Source organism: Drosophila arizonae, chromosome 4, assembly GCF_054131065.1.
Source record: "Drosophila arizonae isolate 15081-1271.41 chromosome 4, UAZ_ARI_1.0, whole genome shotgun sequence".
Taxonomy (NCBI): domain Eukaryota; kingdom Metazoa; phylum Arthropoda; class Insecta; order Diptera; family Drosophilidae; genus Drosophila; species Drosophila arizonae.
The window spans coordinates 16,780,063-16,798,196 of record NC_142924.1 but is presented as its reverse complement, the minus strand read 5'-3'; the positions used below and the strand labels follow the sequence as shown (position 1 = coordinate 16,798,196).

Genomic DNA, 18,134 nt, shown 5'->3' with positions numbered 1-18,134 from the left:
TGTTATTGTTATGGTATTTTGCTCTACAGCTATCAGCAGAAATTTTCCATTACTCAATTAAGCTGGCTGCGAGTGCCAAAAGCTTTTGGTATGTGTGCTAGTGACACCCTATGTGCACTGAGCTGGTTTAAAGGGGTATAAGTGTTATTGATATGTAAGCAATATATATGAAACTAAAAAAATCAAAAGAGCTCGTTTGGAATGCCTATTAAACGCTAAGTATTTATGCCTAATACATATATTTATTTTTAAAATCAGTGCATATCAATCGTATGTTTGTTTACAGGGCATCGGCGCCTCAGTCATACTCCATTTTGACTACGAAATATTTTCATACGAAAATCTAAACACATGTGGGTTTTACTGTAGTCATGGGAATTGTAAGAGCTTTAAACACAAACGCTGCCTCAAAGTTCAGCCGCATCTTGAGGATTGCAGTTATTTTCGTTACAATAAAGCTTTTGTCACCAAAAGCTGTACACAGTGGAAACTACATACATGTATTGGAATGTGATTGTCTTAATTAATTGATATATAAATAAGCTGGTAATATTTGTATGCAAGCGAATGGCTAATTAATTCTAAGTAAACAAAAATATTATGCAGGGTGACAAATTATTGTTTTTGACTGTTAATGATATGTCGAACGATTTGTTATCAGTTGTGTCAGTTCAAAGGAGGATTATTAAGCTCATATAATAAATCCAATAAATTGGGTTCTTAACTAAACTCATATCAGCATTGCAAATTTACCTCCTACCAAATTAAACAGAACACATTTATTGTTGTTAGTATTTTAATATATTTATTTGATTTTTCATAAATATTTTACGCTTAAAATGTACAACTAATTGGCTTAGTTATAATAACTAATTTCATTTGTATTTAACAATTATAGCACATTCAAGAATTTGGAGTACTAAAAAACAAAGAAAATTATTTTTATATCGAGCTGTTCGGTAAACAGCCAAAAGGCAACGCAAAAATTGCACTAAACATCGATGTTTGGAAATTAATTTTGTTAACTTCAAGAATTGCAAAATAAAAAATATACATATATCGAATTCGCAAATTTACATAGCGAAAGGGGAAAAAATAAACAAAATAAATAAATATTATTAGAAATAATTGGTTGCTCGCTTTTGGGCAGCACCGCAGAAAGGAATCGAGACAAAAACTGTTGCCCGCTTTGGGGCGAGCGTTTGACATGCCCAATTAATTAAACATGATATTCGCTTAACTTGTTTCATTAGCTACCACAATATTTGAATTAATTAACTGTAATAAATTCACGCTTTGATTGCTCAATTCGCCGTCTACTCCATGGCCGGGGTGGCAGCGCTCTGCTGCGGCGACTGTGCGGGCGATGGCGACAAGCTGCGCGGCGTATTCGCCGCATTCGCCGCATTGGCCTCCCTCTGTGCCTGCGCCTGGCTGAGCAGCTCCTTGTTGAGCCTATAGCTGCTCATCACATTGGCGCAGCTCTGATGGAAATAGAAATTACGTCCGCGTAGAAACGCATCTGTGTTGAGATCCTTTATGCCTGTCTTGAGAGAGTAGATAGACAAAGCAGAACATAGCTTAGACTGGTAATCAAACTGAGCGAGAGTGGGAATCAGATAGTTGTAAAAGAGTGTGCAAAGAAGAATTATGCAGTTAGAGAGAGCGTGTGTGTGTGTGTAAGTCATGCAAAAATAGTGCAAGGAGGAGTTAGACAGTGGAAGCGCTTAAAGAAAAAACAAAACGGATCAAAATGAAGAAACTTAAGAGAAAGAAAGAGTGAGTGAGTGTGTGTGCGCAATGCTTGCAAAGAACAGTTAGAAAGTGGAAGCGCGTACAAATGAAGAAATTGAAGAGAGTAAGTGAGTGCGTGTGTGTGTGTAAAGCTTGCAAAAATAGTGCATTGAAGAAACAAGTGGTGGAAGCGAGAAGGCGCATACAAAAAATTGAACTGAAGCAAACTGAGAAATTACCTTACAAATGAAACATTTGTTTTCATCGTCCGGTTTTAAATCCGAACTAATTCCCACCTTTGTGTCCAATTGTGTTAATCCCGGCACGCCCATTGATGATAGCTGCGACAGACTGTTCTCCATGGTCTCCGCATATTTGGTTGCAGTTGGCGTATTGTTGTTGTTGTTATTATTATTATTGTTGTTATTGTTGTTGTTGCTGTGTGAGATATCCATTGGCCCTGGCTCGGTGCTGCTAACCTGTGGCTCCGATCGCGGACGCTCCTCGTTGGGCGAAATGTTTTCCAAGCTGCTATCAGATGGAGAGAGAAAGAGACGGCATGCAGTTAATTGGATTGACGCTAAGCTAATTATCCGAGCTTTGCTTACCGGCTGCTGGCCACATTATCCTCCAGCCGTCGCTTAAAGCTGTGCGACTTGGTCGTCATTTTCACAGTTTCATCGTCATCCACAATGACATCCTCATCGCTGTCGTTCTGGCACATGGCCGTATCCATCATTAGCTCCTTGTTGTTGGTGCTGCTGCTGCTGTTGTTGTTGTTGTTGCTGCTGCTGTTGGCGCTGTTGCTATGCTCAGCCACGCCCACGCCGCAGGAGTCCGCATTGTAATAGTGATGTGTGGTAGATGACAGCTCGCTGACGTTTTTCACTGCACAGGAACAAGTGTACAAGGATCAATTATCGTCCCTCTCCCGACCGAAATGACTGTTCGACTTACCGCTGATGTGCGCCTGAGTGCTGGCCGTTGTCTCGCCCGACCAGCTGACACTGCTGCTGCTGGCTGCCGTCACGTTGGTGCTCACATCCTGCTCATCTCCATGCGCATCCTTCTGGTTAATAACGCACGCCGTGCGATAAAGTATGCCATCCAATTTGCCCGGCTGGGCGTTCGAGTTGTGCATGCTGGAGGGCGGCATATTGGGCGTCAGTGCACCTGCACCACCAGCTGCCGTTGGCAGCTCCGAGCCAGAGTCCGGCACATCATCATTGCAGCTCTCCACATCCACCGTTTCGATTTCATCCTGCATCTTGGTGTCCTCCTGCAGAGGAAAGTTATTATAAATAGATATGGATAGAGAGAGAGAGAAGATAGAGGGTGAGTGCAGAGAGATTTGGAAAAGGTTGGCTCACCTCTGGCGGCAGTTTCCCTGTCTCCAGCGCATATTTGCGCTTGCATATGGGACAGCTGCTACAGTAGAGACTCTCCATCATGTACATTTCGCCGTATTTACGCTTGCGCACCTTCAGCCGCAGTCGATTCTGTCGATTGTTGCGAATGCGCTGAAAGGTCTGAAAGGCCAAAAATCCTAAAATTCCTTTCCCACTCTGGGTGATCCTCTGGCCAACTTACCTCCCAGCGATTGTGGCTGGTGCGTATGGCATTCTCCTGGGCTGGGCAGGGCGGTGCGAACATGTAGGTGGCCTGGAGATTGGCGCGCTCGAAGCCGGCGCTCAGCTTGTACAGGCGGTCCAGCTCGGTGAGGAAGTGCGTATGCCATTCCTCGGGGCTCAGCTTCAGTCCACAGACGGGACAGAGATCGGGTATGGCGCCACCGGCTGCCGCCGCCTGCAAACCGCTGACCAGGCTCATGCCACCCGGCATCGCACGCAGTCCGGCCAGACTGGCCAGCGCGGCATGATGATGGGTCAGCGGATGTGGATGGGCATGCACCATATGGTGGTGCGTGGGCGGCTGCAGCTGCCCACCGCCGGCGCCCATATGATGCCCATGATGCTGATGCTGATGCGGATGTGGATGCGGATGATGGTGACCGGGCGACGACTGATGCGCACTGGCCAAATGCGTGGCCATGGAGACGACTGCGCTGCTGGTGGCCGCAGCCACGGCCGCCGAGCTAATGGCTGCTGCTGCCGCCGCTGCCGCTGCCGCCGAGCTGGTCGAGCAGGAGGACGACGAGCTGCTGGATGCTGTCGAGGAGGAGGCAATCGTATGCGCTTTGCTCACATTGTGCAGATCTGAAATTAGGCATGCCGCATTCATCAATCAAAGCCGCCGCAATGCCAAATGGCAATAAAAATTGAAATTCCGCCAGCTACGCGCATTGATTTCAATACCGAAATTCCTAAGCCCAATCGTACGTAATCCCTCCCCAGCCCCTGGCTGCCCCATAAATTTGCTGGCCAACTTCTAATTGCATGCTACACATTTTTAACACGTACTTAGCCCAAATTAATTGGCGCTCGTTATTTTTACTTGATGGGGCGATGGGGCCATGGGGCCATGGGGAAATGGGGGCGTGCCCTTTGGATCTGCTGCTGAGCTGCTGTTGTCCTGCTGAACTCAGCTCAGCTACAGCTCCTCCACGCAGCTCCACTCAGCTTCAGCTCAGCTGTCAGCCGCACGTACACGGCAAAAAAAAAGTGGGCAGAACAAACCACAATAAATACAAACTGTTTGCACATCCAGTAGAAACTTCTGCACGTGACTGTGGCAGCAATTAAAATATTATTACAATAAAATTTAATATGCTTGCTGCTGCTGCTGCTGTTGATGTTGTTGTTGTTGTTGCTTTGGCATGGCAAATGTTTTGGTCTAAAAATACTGGCAACATAATATGCTGAATATGCGTTGGGTTAACCGCGGATAACAGTAACAGAAACAGTCAACGGACAGGCCAACAAATTTTGGTTGGAAAGAGTTGAGCGCAAACATTTAAAGTTCTCGCTGCGAGCTAGGCATAAATTCAAATATTATTTAAATGTGAGCATATATTATAATGAAATATGGAGTTGATATTATTTAGAAAGTCATTAATGTTTACTTTTATACTAACTATTTCTTCTAAGTATTTCCACTAATAATTTCTTTAAAGCATTTTCTCTAAGTTTGTTTTTCTTATTTATTTGTATTTTCTTTAAGTATTTTTTGTAAGTATTTTTTGTAAGAGTTTCCTCTAAATATTTCCTCTAAGTATTTCCACTAATAATTTCTTTAAAGCATTTTCTCTAAGTTTGTTTTCTACGTATTTTTTTAAAGTATTTTTTGCAAGTATTTCTTCTAAGTATTTCTTCTAAGTATTTCCTCTAAGTATTTCCTCTAAGTATTTCCTCTAAGTATTTCCTCTAAGTATTTCCACTAATAATTTCTTTGAAGCATTTTCTCTAAGTTTGTTTTCTACGTATTTTCTTTAAGTATTTTTTGCAAGTATTTTTTCTAAGCATTTCTTCTACAAATTTCCTCCAAGTATTTTCTTTAAGTTTTTCTTCCAAGTTTTTCTCCAAGTATATTTTTAAGTATTTCCTCTAGGTGTTATTTTTAAAGTATTTCTTCTAGTATTTCATCTAGTATTTCTTCCAAGTATTTTTTTTAAGTTTTTTTTTTTTTCGAAGTAATTCCTCTAAATGTTTTCTCTACGTGTTTTCACTAAGTATGTCCACCAAGTAGTTCATCTAAGTATTTCTCCTAAGTATTTTTTCTAGTATTTCTTTAAAGTCTTTTCTTAAAGTCTTTAATGCTTTGCTGAACGATCACGCACTTCACTTCACTTTACAAACTTCTCTACACTTTACTGCTCTGTTCGATTGACCCCCACCAGGCCTGGGCTACTGAAGAAATGCTGCAGCTGCTGCCCTTTATATAGGGCAGCTTTCACTCAACCTCTAAGTTGCTCTCAAATGTTAAGCCCGACGCCAGGTAGAGATCGTTGCAATCGAACTTTAATTGACCAATGGGAGCACTCTCTGCAGCTGCGAGCATTCTAGCTTCGTTGTACTCAATTATGAATACCAAACGAATACTGCTGCATACACATACAAGCAACTTGAGTGATCTCTGTAGTTCCTCTGTAGTTCCTCTTCGTGCCTTGGCTTTGTTAGGCAGGCAGAGAGACAGACGGAGAGTCAGACTGTGAGAGAGACATACGAACAGATATATGGGCAAGCGAACAAGCTTAGTTAAACAGGATTACCTCATTACGCTGCCCAAGAATATATATAATTTATATATTTACATTTTAACTAAATTTTAAGGTATTGTAAAACATTAAATGCCTTCTCTTAAGAAATATAGCAAAGAGTCTAATAAAGTTATAAACCTTTTGCAGATACAGCTGATAATATTTGATTTAGCTATTCATATTTTCCAGTTTAGTTTATTCATTATTTAAAAATATATATAAAAACCCCTTTCAAGCAATTTTAAGTCAAAATAATTCAAAAATCATATGCTTGTCTAAAATTGTAAAATAAATAACCAGAAATTCCTAACAGCCACGTGCCAATTGGGCGGGGTCCTGCCAAAGGGAGGTATTTCATATATAGCATGAAATATGACTTTTATAGCTTGCGTGTGTATTTGTGTATGTGTGTGCCATTAATATTACAGAAATTAATATGAAAATTCCAAGTGTGCATTGGCTATAATACATCATCTGAGCAGCAACAAAAATAATAATAATAATAACAACAATAATAACAAGTAATGCTCACAATAACAATGCCAAACAATGCAATCAAAGCGATTTGCAACACTTGCGCATCCTTTGAAGGAAGCCAATGGGAGAAAAAAAAATGTGAAGTTGTAAAGAAGAAGAGATGAGGAGAGATGCTGAATAAATGAGCAAACATTATGAGTTTCGGTCGTCGTCGCATAAGGGTAGTTAGGGGTAGCTTTAGCTGCCTCATAATTGGCTCAAGTGCCAGCGGCAAGCCAAAGAGTTGCAACAAAGTTGCAAAGGCTGAGTAATTAGCTGCCTCGTGCCGCCTGCTGCCTCCTGCTTGCTGCCTCCTGCCTGCTGCCTGCTGCCTCCTGCCTCCTGCTTGTGGTTTGACTTTGTAGTGAAGTGGCAGCAGGCACACAAAAAACTCGACTCCTGTTCAAGTTGGCCTTGTGCGACATTTAAAACACTTAAGAAACACCCCTCGTAAAGCCTTCTTCGCTTAGCCCAAGGCAGTCGCATGTATTTATCTCCACTAGTTGGGCCATTGGCCTATTGATGCTGCAAATGCAGCTAATTAAAAGTGTATTATTTATTTAAATTAATTTATGACCTTAGTTTAGTCAGCTACTCGCATAAGCCAAAAGTTAAATAGACAAGTTGACATTGAGCTCAGGGTGAAGAGGGTAAAAAGGGAGGGGGATTTACTCGTATGCGTGTGTGTGTGTGTGCGTAGAACTGGTTTTCCACTTTTAAGTCCATATGTAAATAAATGTGAAAATCAAACAAAATAAGTTGGTATTACATGGCGGTTCTTGGTGCACTTGTTAGGGGATGTAAATTTAGAGCAGTCCAGTTTTTAAATATATATATTTTTTATATTTTAAATACAGCTGCAGTGCAATGGAATCGACAATTTAATTAATTAGATTAACAAAATTCACCTATAAAGTTTGAGTCCTGGCTTGTGAAAGAAATGCCTATATATACATATGTAAATACAGTAGCATCTGGTTATAACGACTCCGCTTATACCGTATGGTTATTAAGACGAAAATTCTGGTCCCTAGACAAACTTACATATAAGGTTATAGCGTCTCCCAGTTATAGCAACGGTTCCTTTAGCACTGTTATAACCGAACTCTACTGTATATAAATACAGTGAGTAACATTAATATTCGTTTATTATATTTTTCAACTTCAAGCGATTAGAAAACATATAGTATTAATTGAAATATATACATATAAAGCATATTTATATGACATATAAAGTAGATTTATATTTATATATATTAATTTTATATTTTTTTATAATTATATTATTTATTTTATTTTATTATTAATTGTTATATTATTTTATAATCATTAAATTTATCAGTGATTTTTAGTGTTTAACTGAGCATTTATTATGAAATTTACACACATGGACATATCTATATTATAATAAATTTATTCATATCATTTGTTTTTATTTTTAGTTTTAATTTTTTTTTTTTTGCTATTTAATTATTATTATTATAATTATTTTATACTAAAAACTTGATCTTTGCTGTTTAACTGAGCATCTATCACATAATCTACGCACATGGAAATATCTTTTTAGCCTTATAAGCCCTGCGGCAGCTGCGCCCCTGCTAAACATTTGTTGACAGAGCTCGCCCCTGTTCGAGCTGAGCTCTGTGCGATTTGCATTCATATTTATCAGGTTCATATGCTGCTGCTGGAGTGGTGGGCATAAGGCGCTTAAGGCCAACACCAATTAGCCACGCATTTGCAGGCAATTTGTTTTTGGCCCAGTTTGGTAGTGAATGGCGAGCGACTTTAAAGGGGCGGGCGGCAACCCTCAGGTGAAATTGATTTGAATGTCTGCTCGAATAACAAGAGCAAGAAAAAAACTAATAAAAATACAAATCTAAAGTGCGGCCTGTCGCTTGTCTGTCCGTTCGTCTGTCCCTCTGTCTGTACGTCCGTCTGTCTGTCTCATCTGCCCCGCCAGTCAAAGTTAAACCAGTGAAGCGTTAAAATTGCACACAGAGCAAAGTTAGATTGAAACAAATATGGCTAGATTCTGATCAAAAAGAGGCAATGCCCCGCCCACATTTGCTGTTTATTCTTTTTTTATCGGCAAATATTTTCGTAACATGCAAATTTGCGAAAATCAAGTGAAGTGCGGAGTGCGGAGTGAAGGGCCCAGGCTAAATATAAACCCAACTTACGTCTTAAATCCCTGGGATCCTGAGAATTATTGCTGCGCGGACTTTCACCCTTTTCAACGGCATCGTAATCCTGTGATCCCTCCATGGATTCGTGTGATGTGCACGTGGGGCTGGCCGAATCCGTGCGAAAGGATTCGTTGCCATTGAAAAGATTCTGAAGCAATAATAACAAACAAAAACAAAAACCAAATTCAATTTCAGTTATGACAACTGCCAATCTAAGCACGATTAGCAATGCATCTGTCTCTCTCTCTCTCTCTTTCTGACTCACCTGATCCAGGGATATGCCAATATACTTGGGCGGCGAGAAGGCCGACGGCAGCGAGAAATTCGACAGCACCGACGGCTTCCCCAGCGGCGAGCGCTCGCTGGCGAAATACCCGCCCGGAGCACCGGCCGCAGCGGCGGCGGCAGCTGCTCCATTTGCCGCCAGCATTCCATGGTTGAGCGTTTGCAGCAGATGCGGATGGAAGTTGTGTAGGAATTGGGTGCTATAGTTGCCGACTAGTGACATGTTGTGTAGATCTTTGGCGTCAGGTAACTGAAAGGAGAAGCAGAAGCAGGAGGCATCATGATTAGTTGGCTGAGCGTAAGAGAAAGTTTCTGTTGCTTAGATTGTAGTAAAAAAGGAGCATCTAAGAAATATATTCATAATAAATATTATAAAATAAAATATGGAATCAAATTAAATAGAATTAAAAAATATAGACAATATATATAATTATAAGAAATAAATGAAAATATATAATACATAAACATGTAAATATGAATATAAACCAATATGAACTAGAAATAAAATAATAATCTGAAATAAATATGAACTATAAATATATATATTAGAAATTAAAATATAAATATATCATAAATAAATATATAATAATAAAAATATATCATATATAAATATGAAATATTAAAAGTTCAGATTAAGATTTGAATGCTTGGTTTGTGATTAGAAATAAAATAAAATATTTTGCGTCATCAGGGTAGCCTTTTATGTTTTCTCTCAGTGTTAGATAATTTTTATATTATTAGGATTAGAGTCCCATGTTTTTTTTTATGTTTTCTGTCAGTGTTAAATAATTTTTATATAATTAGGATTAGAGTCCCATGTTTTATATATAATAATGATAATAATATATAATAAAATAAAATAATTTAATATTTAAAATATTGAAATACTGTTCTAATCTATTCTGCTTAAATAAAACATTCAAATAACATTCTGTTGTATTCTTAAATAAAATAAAACAATTAAAAATTGTCTTAAAATAAAAAGTATTTAAAATGATTAATAAATATTTAAAATAATAAAATAATTCTTAAAATAAAACATATATTAAATAATTAATCAATCAAAATAACAAAATAATTTTTAAAATAAAGCATAATTTAACTAATTAAATAATTAAATTAGTACAATAATTCTTAAAATCAAGCAGCACTCTATAATTTGAGCAAATGTTGATTTATAGAATAGAGCCATGGTTATGAAAAACAAAGCATAGTCTAATTGGAATATATTCTTCCAATTCGAATTTTAAAATAGTTCTTTAAAGTTCTATAATAGATCAGCTATGCACACAATCGATATTCCATCACATGTATTGTACAACATTTCTTTATAGATATATACTTCCCCGAGAGTTGTGTTCCCCCCTATTTTATTCTCCCTCAACTTAACACTCATTTGCCCACACTTTTCCGCCTCACTTTGCAGCGCATTGCAGACGAAATTTGTATGTAAATTCAAATTTAAGTTTTTTTCTTTTTTTTTTTTTTTTTGGGCAACTTTGTTTTGTGGGTGGCGATACTTGTCACACATGTCCTCGCTGATGTTGCTGTCTACAGGGAGTGTGTGAGTGAGTGAGTGTGTCCCAGACGCTTAGCACTCATCAGGCTCAATTTGTTATAAACTGTTTCTCTGTTTATCCTTTGTCGTTTTTATCATCGGTGCCCAAACCCTTGAGCCCAACCCTCAAACTCCACAAATATCCCATATCAGTTGCAAAGTCTTTTGTGTGTTTGCTAAATTCTCGCTCGTTATTTCACACCCCATTGGTGGCAGCCCCCCACCACACAGACACACCCCCTCCCACTCCCTCACATGACACAGTTTATGTGCGACAATGTCGTAACTCGAAAATCTCTCAATTTTGCGCCGTTTAACATTTATTTGTCGTAAATTAAACATTTTTCCTTTTTTTTTTAGCGCATATTTTAGGGCAGCTTAGTTACTGAGCTCTTCTCTTATAGCATATATTAATACATTGTTCTGCACTGCTCTTAACTGTAAATTAAGATTTCTTAATAGCTAAATCTATATTTAGATTTATTTCTTGCAGCTAGAGTCCTCCAGCTCGACTTGCTCTGCCATATGTTGCCCTCTGCTGCCACGTTCCTCGTCTTCATTTCACTTCCACCTACGATAATTGGCCAATTTTTGTGCCTAGTCATGTAGCTAGCATAATTTTCATCTGCCTCCCGCTCCTCTGAGCTTCTTAGCCAACTCCACATAAGGCGCATATTTTACGCTCACTTAGCTTTCGAAAACTCACGCAAAGTTATTAAGCAAAATGTGTTCCAAGAGCGGAAAATATTGATGCGCAAATTTGTAAGTGTGAAACGTGGTGTAAACAAGCGAATTGGATTAAGAGATATTGAGGTAAACAATAGTTGAGGAAGGTGTAAATGAAACAAACAACGAAGAAGTAATCTGATATATATATGCTGCTTATATCATATATCAAATATTATAGTTAAGAAGTAATGAATTAAGTAAAATATTAAAATCATAAATGTAAATAAGGCAAGAAATTGAGTTTCACTTTTATCAATTAAAAATTAATTGAAATTTGTTTTTGTTTTAAATATAAATACAAATTTTAGCATGAATATTTAAAGCGAAAATTTGGTAAAAATAAATCAATAAAATAAATATATCGATTATTATTAGCAAATAGAAAATATAAAATATAAAATTATTTGAAAATTATTATTATTATTTATAATACAATTTTGGCGAAAATATTTATTAAAAAAATTAATATCAATATGAAAAGCTTTTATTAAGAATTTCAAATAATATGTAATTAAGTTGAATAGAAATAATTAGAAAAATATATCATAAAAAATATAAATTTATGATAAACAAATTGACAATATTTACTATTTAAATGTATAGTAAAAGTATTTAAAATATATGTACAACAAATATTTTAAAGAAGTTTAATAATAACTAATTTATTTAATTTAAAAATTAAAAAAAAAAATATTTTGTAAGCTACCCCGTGAAACGACTCATTTATATTATTGAGCTATTTTATATCTATAGAAATATATACCTGTTGAGGCAGGAAAATGAAAACTTAGTTTTATGTAGCTTTTTCTTATCACTTGGCAGCGCCATGTAATCAAGAAATATATTTCTAAGCCAAACTAGAGTATTTTTTTGGCTATTCACCGATTAATACTTCAGGAATACCCCCATTGCAAATTGCTGATAATTAAGCGGCCATAAATTAACGCTTATCAAAACATTGACAGAACAAAATTAGCAAGCTCAACCCCATATAAATTGCAAGTGTGAATATCTCAGCTTGCGCCAATAGGATAATCATCTGGTTTCATCATCATCGTTATCATCATCAGCTGCTATATTGCTAATGAGTCAAGATGGGGCGTCGCTGCTTTAAAGCTGTTGCCAAAAGACACAAACAACTGCAAGTCATTTGCACCCCAGCCACGCCCCAAAAAGTGACGCCAAATGAGTTAGGACTGCCATGGGGATATGTAGCTGACCGTTGGCAACCGCATGAGTTGCATTTCGGCCAAGTCAGTCAGAGGCAAAGCCCCCCAATGAGTGGCACTGATTAAATGCCACGTGCACAGATGCTACACAGCATACAGTGGGGAGGGGGCAGTCAGAGAATGGGGTGGGAGTCTAGTTCCGAATGAGTTCCGTCCAAGTGGTCAACCACTGTCGACGCACAACTTGGCTAATTTGTCAAAAAATTTACGGTACACGCATTTAATGCAATATGCAAACTTGGCTGTTAGAAAATTGTTGGCATTGATTTATGTGCAGCAGGTGGCCACCCCACTTGCCACCCCCTTTGTGTGCACCCATCAGCACCCATGCACATTCACAATAGCATTTATTACAATTCACAATTCACAGCTCACATTCTTTGTTTGCATTTGCATTAGGAGGGCATTGAAATGTTTCCAGCCTTGTGATTTGTTGTTCTCTCTCTCTCTCTCTCTCTCTCTCCCTCTCTCTCTCTCTCATTTGGCTTCGAGGGTTGCGGATTTGCATAATGCGCTTGTTCTTCTTGTTTGCTCTTGTTTTAACACTTGAATTATTGGCATTTGACACTGAGTCGAAGATTGTTGTAAAGCGACAAGCAGCTGTGACGACCATGGAGACAACAACAACAACAACAACAGCAACAACGACATCAACAACAACAGCTACAACAATAATAATAGCTTAATTACAACAACACGATAGCGAGTGGCGAACAGCCAATTGTCCACATACAATTGCCAATTTCGTTTAACTTGGTCATAAAACACAGCACAGACAACAACAACAACAACACCAACAACAACAACAACAAGAACAACAAACATACATAGCTCAACACAACAAATAAATCTCAATTTGTGATCGGGCCACAAAACAAGAAAATGCCTCAAAATGAAACCAGAAAACGCTTAGCAATTGGCAATTTTCTCGAACTAACTGTTTATGGCCGCAACCTGAAGCATTTCGATTCTCCCCACTCCAACTCAGACTCCACTCCAGACTTTCAACTGAGGCCGATCAGGAGACGTCTTTAGTTATTAGAAGCTAAATCTTCTTTAGACTTTTCTACACTCGATGCTGCTATAAATAAGGTAAAGTGTTATTTTTCTCAGATTGAAACACATTTCAAGCTAAGAGGCTCTAATTTGAAAGGTATTTCTGCCAACATTCGATAATAGTGAAATCTGTCTGAGTTGTCTTATTGTATTTGCTTGTGTTAACATTATAATTAAATCAATTTAATATAATTTGATAAATGTGATAATAACAATGAAATGCTACTAGTATTATTTGATAAAAGAAAGGCAAATATATTTTTGGCTACTAAGAACAAAATATTAAAATTTACTATTAATATTCTAATAATATATAAATATAATATATAGGGTAGTAAAAAAAAATTCAGCAAGAAATTTATATTTAAATTAGGGAAAATTATTAAAAATATTTGAAATCAAGTTATTATTACTGTAACCAATTAATTTATAAATAAAGTCTATCTGCATCGATAAATATATAAAATATTATATAAATATATATTTTCACAATCTATTAAAAAAAAAAAAAAAAAACATTTAAATTTACTTAAAAATTTTGATAAATAGTTCAGAATAATTTATAATCAAAAGTAAATTTATATATAGATATATATATATATATATTTTTTAAATATATATATTTTATTAATATAAATGTCTTTTTGAGCTCCTTTTGGGAATCTGCGTTTCTCTTTGTCAGTTATTTTAAAAGCAAAATACATGAATTGATTATTTGAAAGTCTCATTCGAAAAGTATTTAATAATTATTGCCATTCGACATCTTATTTCCGCATAGAAACACGTTTGCTCATTTCGTTTAGTGTATGGAGTAGTCTACGTAGTTCCTTATTACATTGAATATGTGTGCAATATTGTACAATATTTTTATTTGTTGTTAATAATGTGGTTTCCTTGATCTATCACGTTATATCACAGCAGAGTTTAATAATAGTAATAATAATTTATTCAAAATATTGAATAATATTTATAAATATTTTGGGTATTCAATAAATATTTAAGCAAATTAATTTTTATAATAATAACATATCTATGCATAATGCTATTTTTTATGCATAATTTATTCTTTCAATATAATTTGTAGATACTTATATATTTATAAATTTAAAGTAAATTTAAGCACTATACTATAATGCTTAATGTTCTTTAATAATATTTAAAGCTATAAACACACATAGCTATAATTTATTTATTTATAATTATTTAACATTTATTTTTCCCAAATACTTTCTTAAAATATTTTGCAAATACATTTTTATAAAGGAATTCGAAGCACTCAAGCATTTTAATTTGCTCTACGAGTTTACAGTTTTCTTGCAGGAGCAGGAGCTAGCTGTGTAGCCGTACACCCTAGTTAACGTCTGCTCTCTACATGCACTTTATTCCCTACTCAAAGGCTAGGCCTGCCCTAACCAGTTATCCCTATATGATTATCTCTTGTTACATGCCTCGTTGCCTGTGCAATTGCCGAGCTGCGCCCTGATGAATTGCTATAAATGAAATTAAGCGCACTCACACACACACACACACATACGCACATACACAGGCGTGCAGAAACACCTATGTAGTGAGAGTAATAAGTGCAAAAAATAAACTATTACATTTCATATGTTATACCAGCTCTGGCTCTCATAACTTTTCATGCTCGCCCTCAGGTCGGGGTTGCTCATGGTCTGGCTCTGGCTCTGGCTCAGGGTCTGGGTCTGGGACTGCCATCTTTTTTTGTGTGGGGGTCAGTCTGTTTATCTTTGTTGTTGTGGTTACCAGAATTGTTATGGTGTGTTGTACAATAATTTGTTGTTGTTGTTGTTCCTTGTGCTCGGGTGGCTAAATTGTGAGCGAGTAAAGTAAAACCAGATCCACATTAAACCATTTGACATTGCATTTAATATGCTTGCTTGGCTTGTTTTTATTAATTTTTATTGTTCGGGCTATGAATAATGGGAAACGGCGTAAGAAAAGTAACAGAAAGTGTGTGAGAGAGAGAGAGAGAGAGAGAGAGAGAGGGAGAGCGAAGATAAGACTGCAGCTTGAGCAGCTAGAGTTAGAGCAATGTATGGTATTCTGATTGGATTTTCCACCTATATGCCAATTGGGAATGAAGAGAGCTTGAGCTCTGTGTATTGAGTTAGTTTTGGTGGACTAGGGTGATTTTCGCAGAGTTCCTTAAGGGTTCTATAAATATCCAATGCTTCTTGCTTTCTGCCAGTGATTATCTTCGTGAGCCCTCCCATATTATCCGAACTGTCATCTACAAGTTGAGGACATATTGTTGTCATGTTTAACATATCTTAACGCTACTCAATGCTATGCAGCGGCTCGATTCCAATGCCAAATGCCTGCCAACCAGTTAAGTTAGTTGGCCAGCAAGTTATTCTGAATTCGTGCAAGCCGGCTGACTGACTGAGCGCTCATCTTCGATTTCGAGTTCTTCATCATTTGTAGCATCAGCGTCAAGATCATTGCTCATGTTTACAATGATGACAGACAGGCGGGGGCAATCGCAGACAGTGCGAGTGGAGAGTGGTTCGAGGAGATTGAGGGGGTCGAGAAGATTGCGGGAATCGAGCAGATCGCGGAGATCGCAGCTCTCAAAAACAATAATCGCAGCATCCACTAAAGCTGGAAGCTGGGCATGGGGAACTGTAGCTGGTAGCTATCATAAATCTGTTCATCGCAAAAATCTACACACAATGGGGCGTTTGCAAACGCATTCGTCGATCGAGGAATGCGACTCTGGAAACTGAAGCTGAAACTGAATCTGAATCTGAAAACTGACTGACTGTCGACTTTCGATTGTCTTCAAAGGCGACTCTCGTAGCGCTGTACACTAAGAAAAAACAAGATCAGCTATTGATAGGTATAGATAAAACATACAATAAAATTGAATAGAAAAAAAAGAGAGATACTCGTATACATGAACAGTTCTCATAGTTCTTAACACTCTTCTTTATATTTCTAGCAACATTTTTGAAAAGATCTTAAGTTGTTGATGATGAACTAGAAAATGCAAAATATTTCATGAATAATTATAATATATACTACATATTTATATACAATATATTAGTCATGGGATATCTTTGATAAGTTAAGGATTAGAAAGAGCCTACCTACCACCTAAACTGAAAAATCTTTATATTAGATTGTAAGTCTATGTAAGTTAAAGAACTTTAAATGAGGTTTGAGCTGATTTTGAGACAGCATTGTGATGAATATAATTGTTTTCCTGAGTTGCTAAGACAACCTGTCTATATAGATAGAATGATATAAAACATATAGTTGCTTTTCTTTTGTATATATAAAATATATATAACAGAAATTCTAACTGGAACATGTAACAATTTTTGTAGGATGTATAGAAAGTCAAGTTCTATTATATATATTCATATATTCATATTCAATATATTCTATATATGTTCAATATATTTCCTTCATATTTCTCAGTGTATCTCGTTTAGTTGTATTTGGTTTTTTGGTTGTTTTATAATGCGCATTGTTCTGTGTGCAGTTGTCGGTGCCCGGTGTGCTGCTGATTTATAGCATTTGTGTGTGGATCGACCAGGTTTTTGGGGCTGCTACTACTACTACTAATACTACTACTGCTACTACTACTGCTGCTGCTGCTGCTGCTGCTGCTAGCAGACGGCCGCTGGCAAGGCATTGGCATCGCCGTGGAGTTTATGATTTGTCATAAATATGTCGCTGTGGCGGCGGCGGCAGCGTCAGCGCACGTCGATCGCAAACGGCATAGATCCGCAGCCGTTGGCTGATTGGATTGAGCTGATTGGAAATGTTTACTTACTCTTGCTGGAAACGGACGTTGGCCACGCAGTGCCTCATGCAAACCGGAAGCGGCCTCCGATAGTACAACAAGCGCTTGTGATGGCAAATGGCTGCTGACAAATGCGTTGCTTTCCATCTGCAGCTGTTAGCTCACGCGATTCTTGTTGTATTTGTTTGTTTCGTTTCTTATGATTTTTGTTGTTGTTAATTTGTTGCGAATTTGGCACGGGGCAGCATAACGCACTAACTTTCACTTTAAAAATTAACAATAGTAATTGGAATTGTAATTGTAATGCAATTATGCATTAATTGGCACTGAATGCAAAATGCAAGTTAATTAAATTACACATATGTACAGACATACACATTTGCATGTGTGTGTGTGTATGCGCAAGTATTTGTCATATGTATTTGCCTTTAGCACACGCGCGCGACGGCACAAAACGTCACAGCTCTCAGCAGCACTCTTTCAGGTAGCACCCGCACGTACGCGCTGTAGAAATCCAACTGGACCAACTATTTTCAGAGACCGTTGAGCGCAGCGCTGCTGCCTCTGCTGTTGCTTTTGCTGCTGCGGCTGCGGTTGCAGCTGCTGCGCAGTCGCTCGCTCAGTCAACGCCTCTGGTGTTGCTGCATTGTGATTGGCTGGTTGCGTCCAACCGGTTTGACTGTGTGCGCCAGCTCGCTCTCTCACACGGCAGCGACGCCTGCTAAGGCTGACTGGTGCCTGGTGTTGATCTCCCCTCTCCCTTTGCTGCTGGCATTTACATTATGTTAACCTCTTCAGTCAGTTTGTTTTTGTGCATTATTATTCCAAAATGGTTGCAGAGCTAGCTGTTTGTTGTTATTGTTGTTGCTGTTGTTGTCGTTTGTTGTTGCTGTTGCTGCCTGTTTGTCTGTTT

At 37.6% G+C, this 18,134-nt stretch overlaps 1 protein-coding gene across 5 annotated transcripts; it reads right to left on the bottom strand.

Annotated features, from left to right (window-relative positions):
• Positions 1–795: 795 nt before the first annotated feature.
• On the bottom strand, positions 796–17,734 carry tey (teyrha-meyrha). Of its 5 annotated transcripts, none has more exons than XM_089467143.1 (9): positions 17,252–17,734; positions 8,858–9,127; positions 8,587–8,740; positions 3,325–3,950; positions 3,105–3,263; positions 2,692–3,013; positions 2,343–2,622; positions 1,974–2,265; positions 796–1,547 (listed from the first exon to the last, which is right to left on the bottom strand). In XM_089467143.1, exons 1-9 carry the CDS (start codon positions 17,366–17,368, stop codon positions 1,317–1,319), a joined length of 2,451 nt encoding a protein of 816 aa, XP_089323269.1. In that variant the 5' UTR covers positions 17,369–17,734; the 3' UTR covers positions 796–1,316. The 5 variants fall into 5 exon arrangements, with proteins under 5 accessions (XP_089323269.1, XP_089323271.1, XP_089323270.1 ...); XM_089467145.1 differs by having other exon boundaries at positions 2,031–2,265; XM_089467144.1 differs by having other exon boundaries at positions 1,974–2,262.
• Between the last annotated feature and the right edge of the window lie 400 nt (positions 17,735–18,134).

Bases quoted from the DNA above. Each gene is read 5' to 3' on its own strand.
- tey (XM_089467143.1), bottom strand. From the start codon at position 17,368: ATGGAAAGCAACGCATTTGTCAGCAGCCATTTGCCATCACAAGCGCTT. The intron at 3,014-3,104 runs GTGAGCCAACCT...TTTCCTCTGCAG, and splicing joins CAGGGAAACTGCCGCCAGAG to GAGGACACCAAGATGCAGGA. The intron at 2,623-2,691 runs GTAAGTCGAACA...GTTCCTGTGCAG, and splicing joins CACTCAGGCGCACATCAGCG to TGAAAAACGTCAGCGAGCTG.